The sequence below is a fragment of the Equus asinus genome, chromosome 20 (assembly GCF_041296235.1).
Source record: "Equus asinus isolate D_3611 breed Donkey chromosome 20, EquAss-T2T_v2, whole genome shotgun sequence".
Classification (NCBI taxonomy): Eukaryota; Metazoa; Chordata; class Mammalia; order Perissodactyla; family Equidae; genus Equus; species Equus asinus.
The window spans coordinates 99,904,518-99,927,140 of record NC_091809.1 but is presented as its reverse complement, the minus strand read 5'-3'; the positions used below and the strand labels follow the sequence as shown (position 1 = coordinate 99,927,140).

Here is a 22,623-nt window from a genome sequence, read left to right as displayed (position 1 = left end):
GCCTCACATACTCTGAGCACTTGCCCTGCGCCAGGCCCGCTGCTAGGCCTGCATGGCTGGATAACAGGACGTGAGTGCGTGTGTAGCTTTGTGAAAGCTTGCTGTATGGTGAAATGTAGCATACATATAGAAGGTACACAAAATAACAATGTACGGCTCAGTAAATGACCAGAAAACAAACACCTGTGTAACCACCACCTCAGCCAGGAACTCGGAGTTTGCCAGGATGCTGGAAGCCCTGCTCATGCCCCTCATGCTCAGTAGGGCCTCCCTCTCCCATAAAGGATGACCACTCTCCTGACTTTTGTGGTAACTACTTACTTGCTTTTTCTTTATCGTTTTCCTATCTAATCAGGCATCTCCAAACACTATAGCTCAGCTTTGTTTTCTGAAATGTGTGTGAATGGAATAATAAAGAATGCGTTCCTTTGTGTCTGGCTTTTTTTCACTAAACGTGTTTATGATATTCATCCCTGTCACTGTATTTCCCTGATTTTGCTGTTGTACCCACTGATGGAATATTCAGCAATTATTTATCCATTCTACTGTTGAAGGACACCTGGGCGTTTCCAGTTCGGAACTGTAACAAATAATGCTGCTCTTAGTATTTTTATACGTGTCCCTCGGTGCGAGTGCACTCGTATTTCTTTCGTACATGCCCAGGTGTAGAGTTGCTAGGTCATAAGATAAGCATATCTTCAACTTAGACTGAAAATGCCAAACTGTTTGCCAAAGTTGTAGTACTAATTTGTACTCCCACCCTCAGAATATGAGTTGCTCCACATCCTCGCTGTGGTAGCAGCCTCTGAGATGGCCCCCAATGGCCTGAGATGGCCTCGTGGTATCTGCACTTGCGTAAGCCCCTCTCCATAAGTGTGGGCTGGAGCTAGCAATTTGCTTCTAATGAATAGGATGTGACAGAACACAACAGGGCATCACTTCTAACATGAGGTTACGAAAAGACTGGCTTCTGTCTTGGGCATCCTCCTTTGCTTTCTTACTTGCTTACTGTGAGGGAAGCCATGTTGTGAGCTAACTTATGGAGAGACCCATGGAGCAAGGAACTGACATCTCTGACCAATAGACCGCAAGGACCTGGAGCTGCAACAGCCACGTGAGTAAGCTTGGGAGTGGGTCCTCCCCCAGTTCAAACCCCAAGATGATTGCAGCCCTTGCTGACACCTTGATTACAGCCTTGTGAGACAACCCCAGGCCAGAGGCACCCAGCTAAGCCCAGATTCATGACTCATGGAAACTGTGAGATGAATATTTATTGTTGTCGTTGTTGGTTTTTTTGCTGAGGAAGATTAGTCCTGAGCTAACATGTGTGCTGATCTTCCTCCACTTTATATGTGGGTCGCCACCACAGCATGGCTAACAAGTGGTGTATGTCCGCACCCGGGATCTGAATCCACAAACCCGGGCCACCAAAGGGGAGCATGCCAAACTTTACCACTACACCATGGGGCCAGCCCAGTGTTTATTGTTTTAAGCTAAGTTTTGGGGTAATTTATTACACAATAGTAGATAATTAAGGTACTCAAATCTTACTAGTTTTTTAAAATTTTAGCCATTTTGATAAGTATGAAGTAGGTTTGATTAGCATCTCCCTGATTATTAATGATGTTGAGCATCTTTTCAAATGTGCATTGACCATTTGAATTTTCTCTTTTGTGAAGTAGTCAAGACTCTTGTCTTTTCCTTGTTGATTTGTAGGGATTCTGCATACAAGCTTCTCTTAGCCTGGGTTACTCCTAGAAAGCAGAGCCTGAGGCAAGGGCTTGCAGGCAGAGAGTTTATTTGGGAAATGAACTTGTGGAAAGGAAAGGAAGGGAAACCAGTAGAAGGGTGCCTTCACAAGTTAGTCACTGTTGTGTGAAACTTGGGCTCAGTCTCCTCGGGCCCTTCTGAAGAGCCTTGTAAAATGCACCTGAAAATGATCCACTGGAGCTATGAAAGAGAAGGGCATTTCTCTTCTAGCTAAGGGCCCCCATTGACCAAGGGTTCCCTGATGAGGTGTTAAGTCCCTCTCATTTCCAGACCCCACATGTGTGAGTGATTCCCATATGAACCCCATACTGGGGCAGCTAGGAAGCCCTGGGCCATCAAATGAGAGTTGTAGCTAAAATGAGATCCTGCAGCAATAACAGCTACAGTGAAACGGAGGCCAAGAGGACGTGGACCACAAGAGGTATCTGACACAGAGCCTTTTATCAACTACCTGTGGGGCAAATATCTTCTCCCACTCTGGCTTTCACATTCATAGTGTCTTTTAATTAATAGACATTACTTACTTTACAGTAACCAAGTTTGTAAATCTTTTTCTTTGTGGTTTGTGGGGTTGCATCTTGTTAAAAAGTCTTCCTGTAATTAAGTCATAAAAATGTTCTCCTATGGTATTTTCTAGGAGCGTTATTGTTTTGCTTTTCACAGATCTACAATCTATCTGGAATTGAATTTTATCTCTTTTTTTTTTTGAGGAAGATTAGCCCTGAGCTAACATCTTTGCCCTTCTTCCTCTATTTTATATGTGGGATGCCTGCCACAGCATGGCTTGATAAGCGGTGCATAGGTCCACACTGGGATCCGAACCAGTGAACCCCGGGCTGCCGAAGCAGTGTGTGCAAACTTAACTGCTGTGCCACCTTGCTGGCCCCTGGAATTGAATTTTAAATAGGGTGTGAAGTGGGCATCAGGTTTCATTTTTCCATATAGATATCCAACTTAGTGAAGAATCTATCATCTCCTGCTGTTGTACAGTGCCGCCTTTGTCATAATCAAGTGTCTGTGTATGTGTGAATCTATTTCTGTGCTCTTTTTCCGATTCCATTGTCTATTTGTCTATTGTTGTGCCAATATCATACTATGTTAATTACTGGAGGTTCATAGTAAGTGTTGATACCCAAGAAAGCAAGGTGTCTATCTTGTTCTTATTCTTCACAAATGTCTTGGCTATTTTTGGTCTTTGGCATTTCCTTATCAATTTTAGAACCAATTGGCAAGTTTCAGCTCCCCACCCTCAATTGGATGTTTTTTTGTTTTTGTTTTTTCTATTGAGACTGCATTGCATGTAGATTACTTTAGAGAATTGCATCTCTACAGTATTGATTGTCCTAATCCATGAACATGATATATTCCTCCATTTATTTAGGATTTTAAATCTTTATTTCCAAAATACTTTATAGAAAAAAAGAATTCTGCTTACAGCAATGGTGGACAAGTTTGCTTTGAACCAACTTGCCCACTGAGAACAAATAGAAAAGGAGGCTAAAATATTTAAAAAAAAAAAAATTTGAGGGCACTGGAGAGCTATCAAAGCTGTGAGAATTTATGGAGCCAAGATCCAGAGGAAAGGAGGAAAGGTAAGAAGTGTGAGGTCAGTGTTTGGTACCACTTTTCCCCTCACAGTGGGTTGCCCGGCCCAAAAGCTGTGGCTAAGAGCCTGAGCAGCTGTGTAGCTATTAGTCTCCAAGCAGCTGTTCAATGGACTCCCCTCATCTCACCCTGTTCATGTGCAGCTTGAGAGTCAGCCAAGGACCTAGGGGAGAGTCTTTATATAGATCTGGAGGCTCTCTAGCACCCGTCTCCAATATTCTTCCCTGCAAATCCCATCTCCGTGACAGTCCTGCATGCTAGTCTGTTTCTTCCACCCAGCCATTCTGCCGCTTCTGTTTGGGCTCGTTTCCTGTACTGTGGTTGAAAAATGACCTCAGGGAGAAATCTGGGTTGAATGTAGGACTCGCTGCATGTGCTTCCCTTCTCTCAGTGATCAGAAGCCCTGCATGGACTGGCCAGGACAAATTCCTTTACCTTTATTCTTGAAGATGATTTTCACTGGGTATAGGCTTCTAAGTTGGTGGTTATTTTTTTTTTAGTGCTTTGGAGATATCATTACATTGTCTTCTGGCTTTTATTTATGTTGAGAAGTCAACTGTCTTATTCTTGCACTCTTAAAGATAATATGTCTTTTTTCCCCCTTGTACTTACTTTTCTTCTTGAATTTGGTTCACAGCACTTTTACTCTAATATGCCTAGATGCGATTTTGTCTTCATCTAGTTTGGGATTCATGTATCTCAAATCTATGAGTGGGTAGGTTTTGTCAGTTAGGGAAGTTTGTTATTCTTTTTCTCTTTAAAAATTGATTTTCCCCATACTTTATCAACTCTCTTTCAGGGCCTCCAATTATGTGAATGCTGGCCCTTTTTACTCTATTTCCCACTCCTGGGAAACAATATCTTATTATGCAAGAATCCATTATAGCCACATGGGAAGGATTTGACAAATCAATTAGTCTTTCTCTTACTGAAACAGTTTTGCCACTCAAATTCTCCTGTACTTGGAAGCAGTATCCATCTCTGACGTTAACAGTGGCAAACCCCACAAAACTTCGTGAAATTTAGACAGTCACCTATTGTTTCAAGGACAAAGGGCAAAAGATGTGGAGAATTTTCCTGGTCACACAGTTAAATATTTAAGGTTATAGGCTGCACTATGTGATTGGCAGACTCTGAGTGACAGAGGACCCACATGCTCCATGATAAATATGTGTGTATTTGTGATAAGCTGGGCCCTGTAATGCATGGGCCCCAAGGCAGGAGCCCATCTTACCTGGATCTAAGGGTAAGGTTTCTCTGTCTCAACACTGTTCATATTTGGGGCCAGATTATTCTTTGTTGTGGAGGTCTGTCCTGTGCATTGTCGGATGTTTAGCAGCATCCCTGGCCTACATACCCACCGCATACCAGTAGCACCTCCCAGTTGTGACAAACAAAAATATCTCGACATTGCCAAATGTTCCCTGGGGGGCAAAATCCCTCCTGGTTGAGACCCACTGGTCTAAGGAGAACACTCGGACAAGAAAGACCCACATCTACGTTCCACTTGGAACTTAATACCAATAGTCTGCTTTATAAAAGAAAGCACAGCGCCAGTTCAGCTAGGGACAAGGGTGTGTTTTCCCTTGGCTTTGGCTGTTTGGAAGCTCAAAGCTAAGCTTCATTTTCACTACGTTAACTGTGAGCCTCAGTTTTCAGGACTGATCTTGTTTCTAATATAACAATCCTTTAGGAAATGGCTTCACATAATTTGAAAAGACTGGCAGGCAAAATGTCTCCATATGAAACTCGGCCTTAGGAGGCAACATCTTGGTACTGGCAACAGCACAAGAGGCACCCTCTTCAGTAGTGTGAGTTGGGCTCCTTGAAGCAGCTTTGAGGGCAGTGCACAAGTTCTGGGAGTTGGAGAGAATAGGGAAGGCAGTGTTGGTAACTGTGGTGGCCATACCTCGTGAGATATTCCTTTGGTTTTTCCCATGCTAGAAGTAACTGTGGAATGCTTTCCAAGAGTGGGGTGGGGAGCTAAAGTTCAGAAATCAAACAAGTCATAGTAATTTGGACATTAAAAGTGAATGTGTACTTCCAGTTTCAAGACAGAAGAGTGAAGTCATCTCTCTTCTCTTGGAAATCACCCCGAAGCAACAAGAATAAGAAAAGGAAGTGCAAACTACAGCTTAACAAAACCAGGAGACACTTGAAATTCAACTCTAAAATGGGTGAGAGTTGAAAAAGTAGTGAACATCAAAGGAGAGTACAGGGGGCTGCCTGCCTCTGCAGAATCTGAGAAACCTAGCTAAAGTGTCTTCTGTAAGGTGAGGCTGTTTGCAGGACCAGTCTGTTGGAGTGGCAGGAAGGGAAGAGAGACCCTGCAATGTGAACAGGCCTATAGTGAGGTTCACACATATAACTACGGATCATGAAAAAAAATTTCTACGAGCTTGACCCCTCCCCAACGTGAAAATCCTACAAAGACCTAAGAAGAACTTCATTTAAAGATGAGTCACCAGTTTTCCCTATCTAGGTAAATGGAAATTCCATTCTTCCAAAAGTTCATTCTTGACTCCTCTCTCACATGCTCCATCCAATTTTTTGGCAAATACTGTTGGCTCTAACACATCCAGAGTCTACTTCTCATTATCTCCACCACTGCCACCCTAGTCCAAGTCCCTGTGCTCACCTAGAATATTGTAATAATTTCATAACTGTGTTCTCGATTTTCACCGTTGACTCCCTGAGTTTTTTTTTCCCCAAAAACAGCCACTTAACTATATTAGATCATGTCACTCTAGTAGAAAACTCTCTAATGTCTTATTTTCCTCAGAATAAAATCCAAAGTTCATATCATGGCTTTAAAGATCTTATTCCTGCTCTCTCTCTGAACTCATCTCACAACCCTCTGCTGCTCCTAGCTTATTGTTTGTTTCATTGCATCCCTTTACCCTGTTTTCTTAATACTGATCACATCTGATATATATTTATTGTGTCTTCCCTCCAGGGACTGACTCAGTTCACTGCTGTGCTCCCAGTGGCTAGAACAGTGCTTAGCACAAAGTATGTGCTCAGTAAATATCTGCAGTTGATCAATCAATAAAAAACTAGCACAGGCTTTGTATAAGGATATTAAAATAGAAAAGGATAAAGAAAAATAAATGGCAGATGAAGAACATTCACCAGGAAATACTGTCTCAAAATAGTTGAAAAGTATGATTAAACATTTCATGACCTTAATATCTTAATGGAAGATTCATCTCTATAAAATGAGTAGACATCAGAAATACAAGATATGATGAAACAAGAGTGAGACGAGCTGGCAGAACTCAGGAAAAAAATTACAAAATAATCATTAAAATGAATATAAAATTGGAATAAGAGTATACAGTGCTCAAATCCTAAGGGGAACAGAAAACAGGGATTAAACTGAAAATGACATGGAGATAGGAAATGCAACACACACACAATTCAAAGTCCTAAAGGAGAAAATTTTCTGTTTTTACAGAAACAAGCATTGAGAAACCTTGCTTGCATGAAAAAAGTAATAGGTTTTATAAATCTGATTCAATCCTCTGAACTCTTGCAATTTGGGCCAAATATCACAGTGATCTTTCATCAAAATGTATTTCTAATAAATCTATCAGCTGACTTTAGTTCTCTGCCAATTTCATCGAGGGCATCTAATTGGAAATGGGTAGACTTGCAAAAGGAGTCATTTAGGCCTCAACACCAAGGTTTCCAATTGTCCCTTTGTTTGAAGCCATGAGACATTACTTCCTGGGATATAATTAAATCACAGTGAGGCAAACCTGCATGGCTGAGAGGTATTGCTTTGCTTTCCTCTTGTGCAAGAAAGGAGTCGTTTTCAGGGAGACCCTGAATGTGCATATGGAAGTACAGGGTCAGGAAACTAATTCTGTTGAACCCCTTCAGGTACCCGAGAAGTGTATATTCATTTGAAGACTACTGGTTTACAATGCCAAGTGCTGCTAACAGTCAAGCAAGGAATGAACTGAAAAATACATTTTAGGAAGAATCACTGATTTGGTTAAAGTAGTTTTCAATGCAGTTCTATCAAAATTGGGTAGAAGCCATGCTGCAGTGGATTGAGGAGGGGTGGGCAGTGAGGAAGTAGAGACAGTAATAGAAACAAGTTATTAAAACTGGAGTAGTTTTTTTAAATTCAATTCTGGGAGAACTGAAGGTACAGAAGAAAGTTTGAAGTGATTGTTCTGATTAAGCAGAATTTTGAGAGCAGAAAGGTCACATTTGAGTAAATCTGAAGAAATACCAACAACCTGGTCGACACCAGTGACCACTTACACACAGGGGTTCAGTTCCATTACTCACTTGGAAGGAGTGTATTTCAGGTAAGAAATTACCAGTGATAGAGAAAAGGTGCCATTAAATTCTCCACTGAATAGTTGTTTCACTGCATAAAGATAATTTGTATTTTCCCACCCGGTACTTTTTTAGTAGGGATATCAAGATGGCATGGCATCCGTCTTCTTTTAATGTCCCCCCTTCCCCAATTTGACAAGGAAAAAAACCCCAAAAACCCAATGTTCATGCTTAAAAGACACCCACAATGTTTAATGTGGTGCTGGGACACCAGGCCACATGGACCAACAGACCTAAATTTATTCCAATCTTGAATTATGTTAATGTCCAATAATATATGAATTAATTGGAATGAGGATTTCTCTATTTGGAGATGAAGAAAAAAGGTCTACCAGTGTAGTTATTTTAGAAGGCGGCTCTTCTATTTACATATAAGAACCAAGACTTAAAAACAACCCACCATATTTAAACAATAAATTGATGAAAATACTTCTAAAAACATAATTCTGGTCTCTCCCTCTTCCATTCTTAAACATAATTCAGTCTTCAGTTCCTACTTGTTAGTTGTAATAAGCAACCCTACAGACTATTTAAAAGTCAGTGGCCAAACTGAAATTTGTTGAATAAAGCCAAACTTGTTTAAACCAAGTATTTGTTAAATATCATACATCCTGTCCACTACCCATTGACTCAGTATTTTACCATATAGGGTAGCACCTATTATAAAGCAATGCGAGAAATAAGAAAAAACAATTTAAAAACAAACATTTGGAGTTTGATATATGAAAAATATTTCAGGATGGATTGCATAAACCAGGAATCACCTGTTCTAGTTGCTATACTCCTCTAACACATTCTAAATTTCAAAATGACATAGGAATAAATAAAAATCAAACACATCAAACACATACTTAAGTATCTAGATATATAATAGTTCAGTAAACAAACAGGTTTGACTCAAGCCTTTGAACATGTTACTTAGAACGTTATTTTGGACCCATTTACTCAAAGCTCCTTGACTAGGCCATAATGCAGTCTGTGTTAATCTGCTGTACAATCAACCCAAAACGGCAGTCAGATGATTCTAATCTCACTCCAACAGAAGCAGCAATAAAATCAGAAAGCACTACTACTCTTTAGTAATTAGATAATCAAGATAACAGCACTGGGATAAAATGAAGAGAACTTGTTTCAACTTCTTGTTCAAAAAGCCTACTCCTCATTTTTAGATAATGAGGATAAAGGTAGGACAACCAAATATGGGAAACTGCTTTCTCTTTATTTAGGCCTTAGGAAGAAAATTAACTTTGGTCACACATTACCTTAAAAAAAAAAAAATCCAGTTTTACATATTCCTAAATAGATAGGACCAAATGATCAGAGAAATAATTTCTTCTGTAAAAATTGGCCAAATTTTATCAAAAACCTAACATACAATGTAATTCAAATGCTATCAAGACTGCTTGGGATCATAACATTCCAAATGTATAAGAGTTTCAACTCCATGCTACCAAGTGGGAAAAGTATTTGCTCTCATGTTGCTTTGGTCCAAAAGAGGACAGCTGAATCAGTTAAGAGTAAACTAAGTACCTAAATCTTTTGCCAATGTTACTTTAGATTGTTATTGGCAGCAGAAATATCCATGATGAATAGTTCTACTATAACAAAGTATAATAAAAGTATTTTTCATGAACACATCACAGTATCAGATAAACTTTTTATAAGAGAAAAGTATGAAGGAACAAAGAGATGAAACAGCTACTACAAACAAAAAATAGTATCTCCCCCATAACTGTATTTAAAGGGGTAAAAAGGTGAGATTGTTTGATGATGCTAATATGAAAGGAAATTGAGTACTGTATTTATTTCTTATTTTATACAACTCTCACTCTTTACAAAAATGGTTATAGTCATGCCCATAAAAGTGTAACCCATGGCATCTGAAAGCAAACACTCTTTGTAATTATTTAAAAGAGCCTTTTTAAAAATTATAATACAAAGGTCTGTGCTCTACAAGCAGTCCTCCACTGTGCATTCTAACAATAAGGCTTACTTTTAATACAAAGACTAAGTGTTTGCGAGTTATGAACCACTGGATTTAACAAACATCATTTTATAGTTGCTTTTTGCATCTTTTTTGCTTTTGGGATCCTCCACTTCATCAGGGTGCTCAGTAGCTTGGAGTTCTTCAGCAGATTCTTCTTTCTCTGACTCTGAGTCACTTTCAGAGTCATCTGGACTTTCAGGGTCAGGTGAATCATCATCATCATCATCATCTCCAGCCACATCACCTTCTCCATCATGATCTTCCACCTGGGAACATCAATCAACAGGCTCTTAAAATAAATACAATTAACCAGTACAAAAACTGGGAAAGACCCTCATTTTTGCCACAGTCTTAAAACAGCCCACTCTAGCCATTAAATCAATGACTATTATGATTAGAGGCTGCCAAGGGAAGGGCCGAGGACTCAGGCATCTTCCTGTGTTTTATACACTGGGACTTGAGTAGGATTTTGTTTTAAGAAAGGGCTCTAAAGACCACTCACCTGTCCCCTCTCCCCCTAGTCTGAAAACAATGTATTATATCTTCCTGAAAGAAACAATATTTCTTAAAGTAAATAAGGCAAGTTAACCACTGGTCCATGAAATGTGGAAAACAGTTATCAATGTTTTACATATTACTTTACTTTGGAGTAATTAACCAGTAGTTATAATACGGTAAGAGATGACTTAGGAAACAACTGAGAACTCTCCTTAACCAGTTTTTACATGAAATATTTCATCTAAGTTATTAGTATGTTGTTCATGCCTATTTAAGACGTGCCCTAATGATTATCTAAGCAGAATTTACAAAAAGTTTCTATCAGAAAATATATTTATAAAACTCAAAAATATCTCCATCTACAAAGATCTAGTTGGGTATATAAAAACATTTTAAGTAACCGTATAAAGAAAGCTTTTTATACAGGATTCTTGATTGCTAGAGTAATCTAACATGTATAAAGGACATCAAATTGGAAATCGATCATCTTCCCGCTTAATGAAAATACATTAATTACTACCTCACTGAAGCCAAGTCCACAATGTCGTCGATATCTTCCTGATAATTTACTGTCCATACTTTGCTGATACTGAGACTCCAGTTCTTCATTAATTTTCTTGTCTTCTTCCCCTGCATGTCCAGTGTACTTTGGTTATGTTTCAGTCAAATTAATAAAAATATGTGATTACACAAAACAACCCATAATACAGATGCTATTATATTCAGGGCTGATTTCTCTGTGACTAATTTTACAACGAATTTTGTGGATGGGTTTCTATACCACGAGTAGTTACCTAACAGACACAATATAACTGAAGACTGTATTTCTAATTACTTCTTTAGTAACCAACCTTCTGGACTACAAAAGTATTTATAAAAGGTGAAGAACTTCTATTTTTCCATGTGATAATTCAAACCAGCCATAAGTCTCAGAACTCCCTGAAGACATTATAAATATGAATTACCAATAACTTTGAACATTATTTCTTTTAGCTTATTTATAGTCTAATAAACTGTTTCTCTTGAAAATGAAAGCTTTCTCCTAGTCACATACAAAAAAACCCTCCAACAAACAAAAGCTTCTGTCTTTAAACAGAAATAATGAAAAGGTGTGACATTCTGTTCAGAGAATAGCTATATAAAATGACCCTGTAATGAATCTCCTTTATGCCTTTCTTTGCATATCAGTTTACTAAAACAACATAAACCTATTTATCACACATTTGATATATATTTTTTTATCTATTCTGTCGAATATAAGTTATGAAGCAGAATACTAAACAATCCCCATGAACTTACCTCTCAAGAACTGGAATAGTACCAATACCACTGAAGCTTTCTGTGCTTGACATTTTAATTTGTAAATATAAAAGAAATTTCACTTTTTAAACACAAATGGTATGCTTAGCATTATTTGTACTCATAAAGGCCCCAGTTTAAAAAAGTAAATGCAGCAGTGAAATATATTTCCATTCTACAAAGCTCAGGAACTCTTTGATTTTGTAGCAATGCAAATCAGTTTGAAATAACTGCTTAACACCAGAAAAATAAAAGACCTATTAATTTCTAAAATATGCTACATATTCTAGGTCAGTATAAAGTTAATTGAAGTAATTAAAAGTTTTGTTAAATATATCTAGGTCATTATGCCCTGTTGTTAATAATGTCAATTTTAAATAGTAGAAAACTTCACTTCTGAGCAGACTGAATTCAAATCCAAATTCAAATTCATTTCCAGTTTTTATTTAGTAAGTTTTTTCCCCTAAAATTAAAAGAAAGAGTTAATTTATTCAGGCTTTGCAATGAGTTTATATTCTTCAAAGATTTCAAAGTAAAACTCAGTGAATAAACTAAAAACCAGTATAATATGCCAACTAAAACACTGTTTACTAAATAACTTATAAAACTAAAAAGATCAATTTTATACATACTACAGTTGGCAAGATGAGGCATTAAAGCCTCACTACAATTAAAATACATATTGCGAATCAGTAAAAATGAAGACAAGAAAAGGTCAGTGCCTTGGCAGAATATTACATTGATGTATACTCTCAAATCTTTTTTTTTTTTTTTAAAGATTTTATTTTTTCCTTTTTCTCCCAAAGCTCCCCGGTATATAATTGTGTATTTTAGTTGTGGGTTCTTCTAGTTGTGGCATGTGGGATGCTGCCTCAGTGTGGCTTGATGAGTGGTGCCATGTCTGTGCCCAGGATTCAACTGGCGAAACCCTGGGCCGCCGGAGCAGAGTGCGTGAACTTAACCACTCAGCCATGGGGCTGGCCCCTCCCAAATCTTTTAAAAATCAAAGCATATACTAATTACATGCTTATATCTATTATATACATTTCCAATTCTAATATTTTAATCAACACAACTATACACAGAAGTTAGAATATCCCGAAATATTTACAAATATTTCATACTTCAAATTTAGCACCTCCACTTTAATTATATTTTACTTTCTTACCTGTTCGGAAGTGAGATGTTGATTTGTGATCTCCTATAACAAGACGACCAGTATGTTCTTTCTATAAGAAGGCAGAAAATGTATTAGAATTTGAGACCACTAATTTAATACAATCATTGAGTATCTACTATGTGCCTGACACTGTTCCAGACTTCTGGGATACAGTGATGAAAAAGGACTAAATTAAGATCCCTGTCTTTACGGAACTTATATTCTAGCAAGGGTAGGGATGTGGAGGGGGAAAAAAATCAGTAAGTATAGTATGTTAGAAGGTAGTAAGTGCCATTAAAACAAACGCAGAGCAGAGGAAGGGGGTAAAGAGTACGTAGAAATCAAGTTGGAATTTTAAATGGGATGGATAGATAACCAGAAAATGGAGTCTGGGCCAGCCCCGTGGCCGAGAGGTTAAGTCCGCACACTCCACTTTAGTGGCCCAGGGTTTCACTGGTTCTGATCCTGGGCGAGGATACGGCACTGCTCATCAAGCCATGCTGAGGTGGCATCCCACACGACACAACCAGAGGCACTCAAACTAGAAGATACAACTATGTACTGGGGTGCTTTGGGGAGAAGAAGAGAAAAAAACAGAAGCTTGGCAACAGATGTTAGCTCAGGGCCAATCTTAAAAAAAAAAAAGAAAACTGAGTCAATCTAAACATTTTCTTAAAACGCTTGTGAAATGAGTTGCTTTAACTTTCCCACTTTCTCTTTCTGATGCCTCAGACATATCTCATGGAGAGAAAGCAAATGAGATTATTTAGCTAGACAAAATGAAATAATAGAATTACATGAACAAAGTGATAGATCTTCAAAATATAAAAAATGAAAATAATTAGTATTTACAACATCACAAATAGCTAGCTCATTTCTATGACCACAATGAACACCCAATCTCAAACTGTCAAAAAGAATAGAACTTAAAAGAATCTAGTTCTATAAAATATAAAAATAAATCTGACTCATTACCAATTATCAGGCTATATAATAGTACTCTCAACTTAGGTGCAATCCACTCTGTGGTTTATATTCAGCTATGTAAGGTAATGAAATAAACTGTTCACTAAAACAGAGTGAAGGTGAGATTAAATGTGACTTTGCAAAGCAATCTTAACCAATCATCTGTGAAGATACAGTAAATAACAAATCTTCCTATTTTGAAACGATGACAGACACATTCTCCATTCCCAAAGATGACACTACTGAAAAGCTTCAAGCATTAATGCTTATTGCCTTAGATGCCATTAACACACAAGCACATCAGTGATTCAATATGCTGCTTCTTTAGATCACAGAAAACATCTTATTAACAAGATGTGAACATACATAATGGCATCAAGTTATTTTAACATGACAATATTGCAAAGAATTTAACGTATGTTGAACAGCCCATTTATTGATAGCCAATTTTTTTTTTTAAATCATTCAATCTGGTTTTTTCCTCCCAGTTTTACTGAGATATAATTGACTACTGGTAGCTAAATCTGATACATTTTATGTTAGGGTGTTCTTCCTAAGTACTTAAAAGAGTTTTCATTCTACTAGATTAAGCATGCCCCATAAACTCTTACTTACTTTATATATCCTTAGCAAATCTTTTATTTGCATGAACCAAGAGAAACTTCAGACTACTTTCTGTAACAAATTGCAAATTATGGAGAAATCTGGATTAATGAGATATTATACAAATGCTTCCTTTGTATAGGTCTTAATGTTTTCCATGCTCTTTCCCTACCCTCAACCCCAGCGCTCTGGTCTGGCTAACTCATCCTTTCAGATTCAGATCAATTCTATTTCTGGGAAGCTTCCTTGTGCTCCTAAGCTGGAGTTAACTACCCTTGTCTATTGATTCCACAGCACTATGTGGGTAGCTCTTTCAGAGCAATTATAATTCTATATTGTACTATCTGGTTTCCTCCATTACACGATAGCTCCAAACATGCGTTACTGATCTACGTGACCCCAAGGACCTAGTACAGTGCCTGGCATGTAGGAGATGGTCAATAATTGTTGGGAAAATGCATGAATGCATTCCCATATGAATAACAAAAGACAAAGAGCAGAATTTCATTTTAAGGAGCTTATAAGAGAAGAAAGTTTTCCTATTTCTTCCACATTAGGTTTGTAGGAAGACTACTGGGACAATGTTAGGAAAGTAAATTTACTTGCTTGCAAAAAATAAATGTCTAGAGATCACTGTATTTGCATGTAAAAATGAACTGCTAGGAACAAGAAGGGTTTTTTCCAATAGGTGATGTTTTCCTGGCACCTATTTTCTATATCTTCTGTTAATCAAACTGAAAGGGATTTTAAAATATAATGAACACTTTTAAAATTAGGTTTTTGATAAAGGCTATTCCCTTGCCTACTATTTCAAGGGCTGGGAGGCGCTATAAAATATGAAAGACCTATCCAGTGGTCTGCCCAGAAATACCTTGTATCAAATCATCAAGCTAATGGATGGCAAATCATAAACTTTCACATCTTCTTTCTTCCATAGGAGCCTCCTCAAACCAAACTGTTTTTCTCTATATAGTCTTTAAACCTTACTGCTCAGAGGCACTCGGAATCCTAGAAGTGGCTCAGAAATAGTATACATTTTAAGTGCTCGGTTAGGTCGGCTCTATTTCTCAAAGCCTAAAGTAATCATGCAGAACAGGAAAATGGGATCCAAGTGTATTCAGTCCTTCTCAATTAACATACAAAAAAGGCCTTATTTCCACAGAAAAAATAAAAACATATACTGTCTGATGCTCACCTTTCCAGCTCCCATGAGTCTCAAGAACTTTTGTTTTCTTTCTTCATTACCTAAGTCTGCTGCCTCCCAATTGCTAGATCCAAGCTGGAAAACAAATTAGCCAATTATTTTTTTTTCTTTGCATAATAAATATTAAAAAACTTAAAGGCTACCAATAAATCTCAAGTTTTTTTCCTGTCAGTTTTAATAATAAACGGGGCTCATTCTTACTTAGGAAGTTAAGTACACGCATCATATTTGAATTAAAACATACTCTCTTTCTGTTACCTCAAGGCAGAAGCCTTTGGTTCTTTTGCAGCCAGAGCTCCGGTTCTCAAAAGTTTCCACCTAACAGAATCACCTGGAGGGCTTGTTAAAACACAGTCTGCTAGGTTCCACCCCAAGAGTTTGAGATTCAGTAGGGCTGGGGTGGGGCCTGAGGATTTCATTTCTAACAAACTCCTAAGTGATGCTGCTGCTGATGTCGGGGGAACACACTTTGAGACCTACTGCCCTGGAGCCTGCAGGGCCCTAGGGCACCTAGTACTTTGAACCCTGATGGCTGCCAGTTGTAAGCTGAAGTTAAAAAGCTCTGGCTTTAAAGATATTCAAAAAGACAATATAACATCAGAGTCTACTGGACCCAGTTTTTGTTTTTCACGTTCTTTTTTGAGCCTTTCTAGTTACTTGTAAGGATCAATATGTTAATGACTTTTATTCTTTCTTACAGGTCTTCCAAAGAACAAAGAGAAAATTAATTTTTTTTTGTTTGGCTTTTTTTTGAGGAAGATTAGCCCAGAGCTAACATCCGTACCCACCTTCCTCTACTTTATATGTGGGACACCTACCACAGCATGGTGTGCCAAGCGGTGCCATGTCCCCACCCGGGATCTGAAGTGGCAAAACCCGGGCAGCCGAGAAGCGGAATGTGCGAACTTAACCGCTGCGCCACTGGGCTGGCCCCGAAAATTAATTTTTTTTTTTTGAAAATTAGTTTTTTTTAAAGAACAGAATAAAACTCATTCTATCTTATAATTATCAAATGGGTCTATTGAACCCTCTTATAAGTCTAAGATTATTATAGCATCCTAGAGATATTTTTCTCTATATCTTGAAACAAACGTTAAGAATTACTTCATTATAATTCCCTATATCTTCAAAGAAATGTAAGATTTCATTGTAATTCATCAATTATTTCCAACTATGCTAAACATTACTAAAATAAGAAATTAGAAAAATGGTAGAAGAGTTTTCTCATGATGTTGTCTGAAGCACTGCATCATCTTTCAAGAAGATATCACCTCTCTGTTGTATGCTTCTAGCTTTCTTTGGACACAGCTGAGAATTCAGAATTGAAAACTGACAGAAGGCATATCACAATTATTAGACGAATAAGGTGGTGAATGCAAAATAACAGGTAGTGTACTCTAAACTAATGATGATGGCAAAATTAATTATATATGCAAAAATCTTAGACTATGAGTCTTTGGATGATAAAATACTAGATAACTTTTCTCCAAACCAGGCATCAATGAGACAAAGAAAATAAAAAAGGACAAAAAAGAAATATGGTACTCTCATCTAGGGAGTCATTCAACAGGAAGGACTTCATCTTGCAACATTTTGTAATAAGATCCTGGAGTATTTTGTTTTTCTAAAAAGATGTGACTGTTTCATTTCCTCTTTTATGATATTTGTACACCAAAGTTTACTTGATATGGTTTGTAAGTGGACAAATGCTGAAGCCAGGTGTGTATACAAAGGTGACCAGAAGGAATGTAGAAATGAAAACATTCGATGGATTACTGATCATTCTAATTGAGTTTATAACCTAAAAATGAAAATGTTTTGCAATTATGGAGCAGACAACCTCCTTTTTCAACACAAAATTATGCGCAAAGGTTTCAAAAAATTCTTCAAGTATTTTATTTTGATGATGCAAATGCAAGAACTAGAGTAAAGCTAAAATCTATTAGAAACAGATTTGAAATCTGAAATTATATGTTCCAGTTTCACACATGACAACTGATAAGCAGTTAGCTGTATTCAGAGGATGCTAATCATTTTGGGTATATCTGTCAGGAAAATGTGGAAGAGAAATTTGGTTTGCTATGGTTAAATTCATATTAAAATTCTATAAAGCTGTTTTTCATTGTCCCTTTATTCTTACTTCTGAAAATTATTTGTAAAAGACTAATAGAATATAAAAGAAACTGATGACCATTTCTCCTGGACATATGAGAGTTAAAGTATTTGTACCACAGTGGACATCCACTTACTGTTCTTCTAAATGACGTTTAGCGACGGGCTTAGAAGCTTTCATGCTTTCCTTTCAGCTACATAAGTTCCAAATCTCTACTTCTTTCCACTAACAGCTCATAATCTTTTCATAGACCAATTTAGCTCCTAACTTTTTTTGCCTCAATATAGTTAAAAAAATAAAAACTGAAGTACTAATGAAGCGTAAGTTCTGATTCTCACTAAATTCCTTTCTCTCTGTGAGCCTGGACCTGGGATTTAACTTCTCAGTTTTAATTCCTTATCTACATAGGCTTCTTTAAAAGACTGTCTTAAGAATAACACCACCTAAGACTTGCATAATGTTTTACAACTTACAAATCACTTTTCACTTACAGTCTCTCAAGAGACCATTTAATAAATAAGTACACTGAGGCAAAGAGGCTAAGCGACTTGCTTCGATCCTCTGGCTTTAAGTCCTCTGCTTTTCCCACATCATACTGTACATGATCAAATGAGACAGTATGCAAAAGCAGTTTATCAACTATAGTTATAAAAATATATACGCTACAGTTAAAAATAAAGCAATTGCCTAAAAACCAAAATTTTCCCAAACTCTCTATTAAAATTGCAAATATCTTCAAGATCTTTACATAAATAACCTTTCCTTTACAATTTCTAATCCCAATGTTTTCTTCAGTCATGAAGTCCTTCTGGTTCTTCCTTTCAAAGACCTTAGTATACAACGGCAAGTACCTTTGTCAAGAGCTGCATTCTGAAAAGCACATGGGTGCCTGATACATTCTCAGAGGTCTTCCACCAGTTACTAAAATTAACCTCCCCACTCCTCCTATTCCCTAAAAGACAGCTTTCACTTCTCCACTCCAATCAAACCAATGAAACCATTTTTAAGTTGTCTTCATCCTTAATACCCTTTATTATGGAACTGCAATCAATTTACCTCCTCAATACATAATGTGGTAATGCTGAGAATTTACTTCTAACACTGTCAGCATTTTCCTTGAGTTGGATTCCGTGATTTACCATCTACTTTTACTATCTTTTAAAATATTCTGTTACCCCCATTTAACACGTGAGGTCAGTGGGCAAAGAAAACTTCGATTATCTTTTACATTCAATGGATGTTCATTAGAAACTGTCGATCAACTACATATTATAATTAGTTGATTTTCTACAATTTGGATGTATATTTTAAAAACATATTTTAGGGGCTGGCCTGGCGGCATAGTGGTTAAGTTCACACGCTGTCCTTTGGCAGCCTGGGGTTCACAGGTTCGGATCCTGAGCATGGACCTACACACTGCTCATCAAGCCATGCTATGATGGCATCCCACATACAAAATAGAGGAAAACTAGCAGAGATGTGAGCTAAGCAATAATCTTCCTCAAGCAAAAAAAGGAAGATTGGCAACAGATGTTAGCTCAGGGACAATATTCCTCACCAAAAAAAAAAAATATATATATTTATATAAAGATATATTTTATATATATTTATTTTTATGTAAAATATATTTAAAATTTTCGTAAATATATAATTTAAAAAATATTTTAAAAACAAGTACTTAAAGATAACTCCCAATTACCAACAAAAATACAATTCATATGAAAGAAACTGACTTAAAAAAAGCACTATTAAGGAACAGGTTACTGTATTGTACTATAAGATAAAATTAGTAACATAATCATTTTTACATAGTGTGTGAAGGTCCTAGGCCCTAATCCTGAATGGCAACTATAACCATCTCCTTCAAAGAGAATGCTTATAAGACTGGAAAAAAGTCTTAAAGGTCACCTAGCTTAAACTGATTCCATCAGAAGCTGTAGAGAATTAACTTCTTTTAACAACTTTGTTAAATTATCTACTATCACCAACAGTTTTCCATCAAGCTAAAAAGCTTATTTCTCTGAGTCTAGCAAAATACATGCCTGACATTCTAGAAGTCAAGTCACAGTTAAATACCAGGAGGAAAACAATGCAACAGCTTTTAAATGACACCCAGGTCACTCAAAAGCCTAGATAAATGCCCGACAATGACCATATTAACAGAAAAGATATAAAAGCCAGTTGTAGGGAGGAACAGAGGACATGAATAAATCTCACTATATAACTGTTCATCCTCAAATCTTTACTGATTACTAATTTTTCTGCAAAGCTAAAATCAATTTCTTTAAGGAGCCTTACCATTCCGGACCTAACCCCACCACTCACTCAAAAGGGGTGGGTCTTAACCTCATCTCATTTGCTACAACTGATGCACTCGTAGTAGCCAGTGCGGCTTTTATGGTTAACAAAGTAAAGTATTATGAAAGGTATGGAACTGCACTATAGAAAACGAAGAATTCTACATGTTCAGAAATTGATAGTGCTTTAAACAGTAACCGAAATAAAGCTAGATGTCGTCCCTTCATTATCCTTAAAGTGACCTCTCCATGCCCCCTCCAGAAAATTTTCCCATCAACGTTCCCACGGCAGTTATCCATCGTGTGAAGGACCAGTTACTGGTTACTGCAGTCTCCATGACTTTGCGCTAGGAGCGAGGACAAACACACAAAAAGGCTAGGATAAGCACTATCCTTATTCATCTTTGAATTCCCAACACCTGGCAAAGCAGTAAATATTTAATGGATTTGAAGGAATGAATGATTTGCTATTTAAACTGACAAACTTGGGAGGGCGGAGAGGGAAGGGAGGTACTTGACACCAAAATGGGCTTCTAGGTCTCAACGTCTTAGACCTCACCACCATGCGCCACTACCAAAATATTCCGCCGGTACAATTTTTCCGTTCAATACTGTTCTCGGTTTACTCCTAACAGCACATTGCCAAAATAATTTCGGCCGGAAAATCCGTCCAAATATGCACGAACATCTTGACATTGTGACAGGAGCATTTTAAGTCTAAAACAGGGAGGGTCTTGCCCCCTCTACCCTGAGTAGAAAGGCCCGACAAAAAAACCTTCATCAGCCCCCAAAGAGGCAAACGTGATTCCCTCACTAAGCCCTTTCACTTCTCGACCATTCTGGATTTCCTTCCTCGATCCGCGGCCCCCCGCCCCCCCCACGCTTACGCAGGTCTCTGGTCTTCGCATGTGGGCCTCTTCAAACCTTCCGACCCTAATTACAGAAAGGAGACATTTCCCATTCTTGTAGATCCTCCCCCTCGGCCCTCCCCGTCCGGGCCTCAGGCGCTTTTCCTTCTACATCCACCCCTCCCGGCCTACCCCAACCTTCAGTAGGCCTCAACCCTTATCCACGCCGCCATTGTTATTTACATCGTCGTCTGGGGAGGCGGAACGCTTCACCCCGTGCGGATGGGACTCCCTGGCAGCACTCATCGTTGCGGGGACCCCGATGCGAAACGCCGAACCGACTCGCCGTTCTCCTCAGTCGCGGCGCCAGCACCCTGCTATCTGCCACTAGCCCAAGTACCGCCACTCCAGAACGCAGAGCGCCTCCGGGCCTTCTCCGCCACAGTCGTCACCGCTGCGGCCCCTCGCCACTCCGGAGCACTCTGGGAATTGTAGTTTTCTGGCTCTCTTCATACTGGCCTGAACAAAAGAGATGGATGGATGTCTAAAACTACAATTCCCAGCAAGCCCAGCGGCGCAGCTCGCGGGGTGTGGCGGGAGTGCCCTCTGAGGCTCCGCCTTCTTCGGCTAGTGGAGGGAGCTTTCCCGCGGATGGTTATGGCGGTGAGCGTTAGGTGAAAGCTTCGTCGCCCCATGAAGAGGCTTAGACTGAGTTTTGGCATTTCCCTGTGAGACGCTGCCCCTTAGGCAAATGCATCTGTCATGGTTAAGCACCTAGGTTTAAATGTAATGTTTGAGGCTTACTGAATCCTCACAGGTACTTCCCCTCAAGACAAAAACTAAAAAAAAAAAATGGCTTCTACCGTTTCCACCCTGGTGGTCCCTATTGCTGGTAGGGGATTTCTAGATGACCGGCGGTGTTGCTTTCTGGAAGATTCTGATGAATATTTTGCCGGTTTCTTATTGTCACCGAAATGAGTTCAATATGGTATTAAGTGCCAGCTAATTGGCTATTACTGAAACAAGGGTCCACCTGAGGGAGTTCAGCGAGCTTTCCACACGGCGGCGTGGGAAGTGGGGAGTGACCCCATTTGCACCTTCACCAGGTGAAGGCCGTCTCTGCCGGAAAGCCTGTATCTTTTTGTTTTCCTTTTAAAAAATATACACTTTTTAAAAATTGAGGTGAAATTCACATAACGTAAAATAAACCATTTTAAAGTGTACCGTTCAGTGGCGTTTAGTACGTTCACAATTCTGTGCAGCCATCACCTCTATCTAATTCCAAGACATTTTCATCACCCTGAAACGATCCCAGCACCCATTAAGCAGTCCTTCCCGATTGCCCCCTCTCTCCCAGCAACCAGTGGTCTACTCAGAAAGCCCTGTAGCTAAAGCTGTTATTGAGTTACTGGAAATTTATTCATACTGTATCAACATCTCTGAGTTTTTAATCAGGCCTGAATCTGGCTGCCTTTAACCCTGATATTCTGTTAGGATCTTTGTTCTTGTTTATCCTGAAGCTTTTGGACCTTGATCAAAAGTTTGACTTTTGTTTTTTAAGCAAAACTCAGTAAGTGATGATAGTATAGATCTAGTGTGAGTGTTGGGACTGAAAGCAGTCTGTGAAACTGCTCAACTATTAGCTTCTCATCTCAGCAGTTACTTAGTTTGACCGCTTGTGTAGAAATAGTATTACTTTGCTAGATTTCAGATGATCGCTGAAATATTTATAGAATTGTGACCATTGGAAGACAGTTTTTTAATTTATCCAGTCATATATCCAAATTCTGCACTTTTATTTTGGAAGCAAAAGAATAAGGATACTAATTAGGATAATATGAAAAAAAGATTTCAGATAGGGTCATATTTTATAACCAAGCATGGGCACCTTAATCTGTTAAGCCTCTGGTGAGCATAAACT

At 38.3% G+C, this 22,623-nt stretch overlaps 1 protein-coding gene across 2 annotated transcripts; it reads right to left on the bottom strand.

Moving 5' to 3' along the window:
• Nucleotides 1-7,918: 7,918 nt before the first annotated feature.
• C20H11orf58 (chromosome 20 C11orf58 homolog) lies at nt 7,919-21,198 on the bottom strand. Of its 2 annotated transcripts, none has more exons than XM_014847847.3 (5): nt 20,946-21,198; nt 15,436-15,519; nt 12,681-12,741; nt 10,734-10,843; nt 7,919-9,981 (listed from the first exon to the last, which is right to left on the bottom strand). In XM_014847847.3, exons 1-5 carry the CDS (start codon nt 21,006-21,008, stop codon nt 9,751-9,753), a joined length of 549 nt encoding a protein of 182 aa, XP_014703333.1. In that variant the 5' UTR covers nt 21,009-21,198; the 3' UTR covers nt 7,919-9,750. The 2 variants fall into 2 exon arrangements, with proteins under 2 accessions (XP_014703333.1, XP_070347336.1); XM_070491235.1 differs by having other exon boundaries at nt 20,742-20,961.
• Nucleotides 21,199-22,623: the final 1,425 nt, after the last annotated feature.